The 8,871-nt window shown below is 36.4% G+C and overlaps 1 protein-coding gene across 1 annotated transcript; it reads right to left on the bottom strand.

Moving 5' to 3' along the window:
- Positions 1–254: 254 nt before the first annotated feature.
- On the bottom strand, positions 255–8,462 carry LOC110875706. The gene is made up of 4 exons (XM_022123911.1): positions 8,411–8,462; positions 8,099–8,290; positions 730–965; positions 255–638 (listed from the first exon to the last, which is right to left on the bottom strand). Exons 1-4 carry the CDS (start codon positions 8,460–8,462, stop codon positions 255–257), a joined length of 864 nt encoding a protein of 287 aa, XP_021979603.1.
- Positions 8,463–8,871: the final 409 nt, after the last annotated feature.

Below are 8,871 nucleotides of genomic sequence, written 5' to 3'. Positions count from 1 at the left end.
TATATTTGACCAGTGGCGTCTCTGAGAATTCACGTACCCTGTTCGAGCTTGAAAAATGTGTTCATATGCTTTAACGATAAACAATATAGTTACGAAAATGACAAAAATTGTAGTATTTGATAAACAATGCAATTATGATAATAACAAAATCATAATATTCTAGTGAGTTATATACCGTAATAACTAATAAGTTAATAGCTAACCAATGATTCGTGCAGCCTCTTTGCATTCTTCATAGCAAATTGCTGGATCCTTCATTCACAATTTAAATTATCTAAGACTTCATTCTCGATAGCTATCATCGCCAACCCACTAAGTCTATCCTGAGACATTGTAGATCGTAAGTAAGATTTTAACAACTTCAACTTTGAAAACCTTCTTTCTGCAGATGCCACAGTGACTGGAATAGTTAACAATATTCTATATGCAATGCATGCTTCTGGGAAATAATCCTCTTCTTTCATGTGCTCTAAAACATCTATAGGGTTGCTAAATTTATTGGTTAGTGATGCATGAAATAACTTAAGCTCCATATATAGTGCCTCATCATCAATATCTGAGCTCCCTTCAAACTTGAGAGCATCTTCAAGATGATAACAAGACGACTTAAGATCTTCATCTTTGATATTCGTCAACTTCTATGGAAACAAAAAACCAAATAAAGAATTGGTCAAATAGTTTCACTAAAGAAGCTATAGCTTGATCAACAACATATAAGAAATAATTTACTCTGAAATTCTCTTCAACTGTAAATGCAACTTCTTCGCTACTTGAACTCTCATCTTTTCTGTTTTTTTTCCTTTTAATTATACGTTTTTGTATAAATAACAGATCAATATCCATTTCACTTGCAATCTCTCTAGCTTCATCAATCGCTTTTGAAAAGCCTTTTTCTCTATACTCCTTAAAGTACTTAATCAAATTTTTTATTTCTTGAATAGCAATTTCAAGATGAACATCCTTTGCTTGTAATTTTTTTGCTCAAAATATTCACCTGATTTAACACTTCATACCATATGACAATTGATACCAAAAAATCAAAGTCACTAAGTTCTCTTTCTGCTAAAGATGTTGCTTCATCAGCAATTGTAGGATCGTATGCGGACCCAAACGAGTCGATCAGAAGAGTTTTAGTCAATACGAAAGGCGGAAACAAACGTATTGAGGTCAATTCAGCAAGAATATCACTTTAAACTGTCAATTTGATTGATATAATGACGTTTTACAGCGTGACGACACTTCGGCAGCACTTCGTTGCACAAACCGGGAAATCTCTACTGATTTCGCTTGAACAGTCCTATATATAGGCATCAGATTCCGCTTGAACATGATCATGTTCATTTCAAGCGGAATTAAACATAATTCATTCAAGCGAAATTAGCATGTTAGACTCAAGCGGAATTAAAACATTTCTGATTTCGCTTGAAATGTCCAGGTGTCATTTCAAGCGGAATCACCTCTAATTCACACTATCTCGTTTTTCGTGCCCTGATCTAACTAGTTCTATACAAGACTCGATACAAGACGAAGTCGACAGACGCATGCACCAACAAACTCCCCCTCGAATGTTGACGAGTCTTCAGTGTCGAGTCTTCGCATCTTCAATCTTTATCAGTCTTCGGGCTTCTCTTCGAAGTATCTGACGCTGTAAGTATCCTCAAATCTTCTCTCTTCTCTTTCTATCACCAACAGACTATCAGAACCTGTCTCTTTGTCATTCAGACTCCCCCTCTCAATTAGTTGGGATCGCAGTCTGGCTTCCACAGGTTCAAGATCGTCGCCTGGCTTATACTCTGCTCAGAATTGAAACCTGACTTTCTAAACTCAAGCTTCTCAGGATCAATTAACCAACTCTTACTCAAACCTGCACATTCTCTATCACAAACATAAGCTTTTTATGATAAAGATTTGACAGTCTTAGACACTACTTGCAGATCTATGACAAACCACTTGCAGGAATACAATTTTTATTTCAAATAACTTTTCTCATTTCATTTCAAAAAAATCTCAAATCATTTCACCCAAACCATTTGTTCATCATGTTTAGCACTTGGAATTTTGAACATCAGCTCTTCAACACCAGTTGTCGAAAATCTTTTTGAATTTTTCAAAATTTATGCTAAAACACACATAAAATCTTTTTGGATTTTTGAATAATATGAAATGCAGTAAAGAAATATTTACAGACAATATTTTTGTGAGTTTGTGTAAGAGGATCATATCAGTTTATGAGACAAATCACCAACACCGTTAAGCTTGATTTCATTTTAAGTTCTAAACAATTCACCTAGATTGTCAGTATACTAATCCACTTAAATTCTTACACAAAGTTCAACTGTTTCGAGATACGAGATTAATGTCTTAAGCACTTAAACTTAATCACGTGTCCCACTTCTTGAATATACTCCCGTGTCCAGATCCCAATATTCAGTCTTACAGGTGAGTATACCTAGATGATATCTGTAAAGGGGTTAGATGCAAACCCGTGAGAGCTCAGGTCAGAACTTCCGTTCAGCAGAGAGATGACGGCAGAGATGACGGCTCGACTTTAGGTGTGTCCCCTTTAGAGGATCTTTTTTACAACAACAATATGATTTAGCATTTTGCAATGTTTTATCATTTTTATGCTGAGGGCGGCGCTATATTTCAAGCAATTTGCAAAGTATTATACGGGGACTAGGCCATTGCTTCCGCAAAATCAGAAGTCCGGGGATAATACCCCAGATATCACTAAGCATAAAGACCTAGTATCTCAGAAAGAGGGACCTTTCAAACAAGATTTCGGGGGTTACCCATATATCCAAGAAATGTTACCCATGAAATAAGCAAGTTTGAATTTAGGTTTATATCTCGTCACAATCTACTAAATGTGCAAAAACCTACTGGCACATCCGCAGTGAGATTGTTTATCACATTTTTTACTTTACATTTCTTTAGCGTGTTGTGATAGTCCACTGATGTACTATCATTTCCTCTTTTTTCAACAAAACTCATTTTGAATTTTATCATGTTTTTGGCTTTTTCAATTATTCTAATGTTTTTGGATTTTCTAAAAATTCTTACTTCCCCTAAAATTCAGAAACATTTAAGGAAATTTGAAAACAAACTGTACAAGAAATTAACAACTGTTGTGGATTGCTTCAATCCTCCATTCACTCGGCATAAACAATTAGAACTCCCCCTCTCAACAAACTATTTTCCCATTAAGATTTCAAAACACTTAAGTTTATTTTAATCAAAATGGTTTTCCCGGAAAAATAAGTTTAGTTGATTTTACCATTTGTAGGTTCGGGGTAAACTCATCACATTGTTCATCTTTAACCACTTGTAGGAAATCAAGTACAAGTTAATGTCCTTGATTTACCACTTTTCAAGTATGCACAATCCAACCTCTGTACCACTTGTAAGACGAAATCACTTTTCGTGAATTTCTCAAGAAAGATGCCGATTCCTGCTCCTCGCTTACCGACCTGGGAGCTCCGGCAAGTCAGGTTTTTCTATTCAAAAAATATATCCACCCAAGCCTGACCAGCCTTGGGTGTTACCGAGCTACCAACACTCGGTTTCTTACCTCCCATCTTCTTCTCATAGAACTCTTTAACCCTTTTGACTTTTCTGTCAATCATTTTTCCAAAAATGTGTTTCACTTTGGGGTTAAAGGCCTTTTCAACATCAAAAACCTTTTTGTCCGAATAAAATTGGTTTGAAATCTCAATTTTACCAATTTTCTTCTTAAAATTTTCAGCCCGAAGTGGTGGAAAATTCTCATCATCCAGAGTCAGAACTGATTTTTCACCATTTTCCTCAACCTGTGGCTCCTCTGATTTTGTGGAATCAGATTCATCGCCAAAAGATAGCTTCATCGCTAGAACTATCAACAGACTTCTTAACAACCCATTTCTGGTTGTCAGATTTAGCTCTCTTCTTGTAAAACCTGTTTGAACATTCACCAATTTCGAATTTTGAATTTTTGAATAGTTTGGTTCTATCAATTGGCGGTTCAAACTCAACCACTTTCTCTTTCAGTTTAGAAACTCCCTGTTTGGTTTGAATTGCCTGTGAACACTTTATGGCAATATGACCACTTTTTCCACACTTGAAACAGGTTCTAGTTTTCTTCTTCTGATCCACAGTCTGCATTTCTTCTTGCTTCTTTGCAAGGAACTCACTGTTTGACTGCTTTCTGAATATCTTTTCTTTCTCTTCTTCAGAAGATGTACCTGAAACAAATGTCATCTTTGATTTAAAATCTCGAACATATTTTTCATTTTTCTAATTTTCTGTTGGAGTAAAACCAAGACCTTTCTTTTTGAAATTACCATTATGGTTTGGTTTCTTTTGAAAACCAGAACCAGAACTGTAACCCTTTTTCTTGTTTTCTCTTTGTTGAATTCTTGAGGTGTATTTTTTAGGTTTATCAGTAAGATTTAAATCTTTTATTTCAGAAATATTGATTTCTGTTAGTTTGAAAACCTTGTTTATCATCTCAGTTTTGACACCTCTTATTGGAAATTCCTCATCAGAATATAATTTGTCAGAATCATTCAAAGTATATGCAACTTTAAACGTTTCGTCATCCAAATTGGATTTTGATAACAGGAATTCATTACTATAAACTCTTTTGCCCTGTTTTCTGTTTGACTCGGAGTGCTGGACTCAGACTTTGACTCTGAACTAGACCCCGACTTTGACTCCTCTGTTTCATCGTTATCTAACACATGATCCACCACTTTCTTCATCAATTAAGATTGTTGATCAGTGTCAGACGATGTAAACGTGACATCAATATTTTTTGGCAAATTGACTGAGGACTCTGACTCCCACTGTAAGTTTGTTGCCTTTTGGACTCTTTCAGAATTTGGATTTCTGGGCAAATATCCATTTTCCAGCGGGGGTGGACACTTGTTGTAACTGACACCTTGTTTCTTACCAGAATTCTTCTTGTCAGACTTTTTCTTTGTGTCATTCTTCTTTTCAGTTTTCTTCTCAGGAGTCTTTTCTTCAGAAACCTTCTGTTCTTCAGTTACTTCATCATCCTCAAATGCCTTCATGCCTTCAACAGTTGGATAAATCCTGTCAATGACGTAAGAAGTACATGAGTAACTTTTCAACAAACGGTTAAGTCTTTCAGTTTCAATTCTTTGAGACTCCAGTTTTTGTTCTAGAACAGCACACTTCTCAATGTAGTTGTTCACAACTTTCTGTTTGATCATGAAAGCTCCTTGAAGTGTCTTCATTGCTGTTGCCTGTTCTTCACTTGTGTCATTGTACATGTTCATTGCTTTGTTCAACACATCATAAGATTCCTTCAACCTGTTCATGTTGTTGATCAACTCACTGTTTTTCTTCTTCATGATCTCACAGATTTCACAATTCACAGGAATCTCCCTGGCATCAACATCTTCACTAATCTTGAATTTTGGAACTTCTTTTACTTTTCTTCTGACCACCGGAACATCTTCATCATCACTGTTGACCGGTGTTTTGATCTTTTTCTTTTTCTGCTTAGCTTTGTCATCTTCACTGTCGCTTTCAGCCATCATTTTCAAATGATCTCTCATTCTTTTTGCATAATATTCAGTGTCATCATCACTATCTTCTTCAATTCGAGCAACAAAAGCTGTGTGAACTGGAGCTTTGTTAGGATCATAATCATCCCAATTGAAATTCTCCCAGCTAAACCCTTCAGGTAACTTTTCATCATCTTGATCAATCACACATGCTTTAGCATCAGATGGAATATATTTATCCCAGTTGAACCCTGTTGATGACTTCTTCTCATCTTGATTCACCACACAAGCTCTTTTTGAAGACTCTTCAATCACATTCCTTCCATGTGTCGTTTGTGCCTGTTGTTGATTTGGTTGATGAGCAACTTGATGGTAGATGGCGTTTCTGTAGTAATCATTGTTGTTGAATGGATTTTGAGCTCCACTTGCTTCGCGATTAGCGCACTCCCTCTTGAAGTGTCCTTTTTCCCTGCAACAAAAACAAGTGACTTTAGATTTATCAAAACCTAAAGTAGAAACATTAGCCTCACGGAGATCATCTCTTCCTGTGATCTGCTTGAATTTCTCAGCTCTCCTCAACACACTAGCCAAACACCATTTTATATCCATTAGCTCCATCTCTTCAGCATCGATCTGATCGTAATCCTCCTTAGTCAGCATTGGATTCCCGATCCGACCTGCAACAAAACTTCCATACGACTCTAAAACAGTTCCCAACAAAGTCATATGGCTTTTTGCAATTTCTTCTGTGTAATCTTGATCATCTTCAAGATTTAAAACAATATTGCACTGTAATTTCCTGCCATTCTTTGTTGTTGCCAAATTTGGATCAAATGATGGATATGAAGAAAAACTTGTTTTGCCGCTTGATCCTTTAGATGAACCACTTGATGAACCCTTTGCATTTAATGCAGTTTCAACTTTCGGTGACATGTTTGTCTTTTCATTCAATCCTGTTTTGTAGTACAAACTGATGTCTTGTTCACCATCAAACACTTTCATTCTTGAAATCTTTATCTGTTCCATTTCTTGTGCTTCAAGCTTCTCAATGAACTTGCTCAGTGTTAGATTGTTGAAACCTTTTTTGTTTCTTAGCATCATCAAGTATGTATCCCAAGTCTCATGTGGTAATGCATCAGCCAGTTTCTCAATCAACTCTTCATTCTCTTTGATAATGCTAGCCCTCTTCATGTTCACCAATAAATTGCAGTATCTTTCAATTATTTGCTTTGTGCTTTCATTTTTCAAACCACGGAATAAATCAAACTCTTTTTTCAGAAGTGATTTCTTGTTTTTGATCATCTCTTGGCTTCCAACAAACTTAGATCGTAATGCTTTCCAAATCAAATATGCACTCCCAGTGTGTTGTAATAAGACCAAGATATCCTCTTTAACTGCCTGTTGTAGTAAACTGATCATCATTTTTTCGTTTTTGTATTTCTTTTTCACCTCGGCACTAGGATCTTTGATAGGAATCACATCTTCGTCATCATTTGTTGGTCTAATGTATTTTGTTTCAATGCATTCCCAAGCATCCAAGTAATTAGCTTGCCCCCAGTTCTCAAAACGTTCTTCCCAACTCTTATACTCCTCGATGTTCATGAGTTTGGGCGGTTTTTGCATAGTGCCTGTTTCGTTTTCCAACATTGTCTGCTGAGCAACTGTGATCGGGGTAGCAAACACGTTATAAAATTCCTCTGCCATGTTTCGGTTTTCAAGAAATTCTTAAACAGTCCGTTCAAGCGAAATTAACTCTTAAGTGGAATCGTGATTCAAGCGGAATCACTGAAGCGGAATCACGACTTTGAAGCGGAAATAGCCAATTTCAAGCGGAACTACTCAAGCGGGATACCAGTTTCAAGCGAAATCAGGACAAATTCCAAGCGGAATCACGATGACATCATCATTTCGAACAGAAATTCAAGCGGAATAACGAATATATCAAGTTTTAGATCGATTTTAATTCTGAAACTTTCAAGGCTTTGTTAAAACATTATTGCGCAGATTCTATGAGAAATTTAGCCAATTTTAACCGTGAAAAAATTTTGAAGTTTGAAAAAGAAAGTGTAGAAAACAGAATTTGCAGCTGAATTGGTATGAGCTCTTCCTCTTGAGCTCTGATACCACTTGTAGGATCGTATGCGGACCCAAACGAGTCGATCAGAAGAGTTTTACTCAATACGAAAGGCGGAAACAGGCGTATTGAGGTCAATTCAGCAAGAATATCACTTTAAACTGTCGATTTGATTGATATAATGACGTTTTACAGCGTGACGACACTTCGGCAGCACTTCGTTGCACAAACCGGAAAATCTCTACTGATTTCGCTTGAACAGTCCTATATATAGGCATCAGATTCCGCTTGAACATGATCATGTTCATTTCAAGCGGAATTAAACATAATTCATTCAAGCGAAATTAGCATGTTAGACTCAAGCGGAATTAGAACATTTCTGATTTCGCTTGAAATGTCCAGGTGTCATTTCAAGCGGAATCACCTCTCATTTACACTATCTTGTTTTTCATGCCCTGATCTAACTAGTTCTATACAAGACTCGATACAAGACGAAGTCGACAGACGCATGCACCAACAGCAATTGCAGCATCGTTATCTATTTCTCCAACTTGAGGCAAAGCTTCTCGTAAATCGGCAAGTTGCAATTCGATAGCCTTAACACTCTCAAAACAACTTTCCCAATGAGCCTGTGACAAAGTCTTAACACTCCAACCTTTCACATACAATGATTCCTCCACTGATGGCAACTTATACAATGATTCTTCTTTACAGAGATTAATATTTAATACATGGTATACAATGATTCTTCTTTTACAGAGGTTAATAGACAACACAACTGTCTAGTATGATTAATACACCATTTACATCGTTATTTGCAGATTACCGCGATCTACCAATATAGGACAATACTCAATAGTCAATTCAATATGATACATCGTACGCGGATATGGGCAACATGGTTCTGATGTTAACAACAATTAGCAGCCTAACAGTTTAACAATTAACACTAAACCGACGAACGGACCTTTTGAGTTCTGAATCTTCTGATCGATGTTCTTGTTCACGTCTCTGATCGATGTTGTTCTTGTTCATGTCTCTGAATATTCTGTTCGCAGTAGCCCAAGCTTAGCTATTCAGCAAAGTTCTGATGAAGTGATGATGTTCGACTGTTCGTTACTCTAATGAGTTTGTTCGTCTCGTCCTTCCAAATTCTCCAGGAGTCTATGAAATTGTCGTCGTGTGTTATAATTTTTATTAAAATCATATTAGTATTGGGCCAATAAACATTATGTGTAGTGGGCTAAATTATAAACCATTAAAAATATTTGATAATGGACCTATATT

This window comes from Helianthus annuus, chromosome 9 (assembly GCF_002127325.2).
Source record: "Helianthus annuus cultivar XRQ/B chromosome 9, HanXRQr2.0-SUNRISE, whole genome shotgun sequence".
NCBI classification, from domain to species: domain Eukaryota; kingdom Viridiplantae; phylum Streptophyta; class Magnoliopsida; order Asterales; family Asteraceae; genus Helianthus; species Helianthus annuus.
Note: the sequence above shows the minus strand (reverse complement) of the source record. Positions and strands in the feature narration are given on the sequence as shown.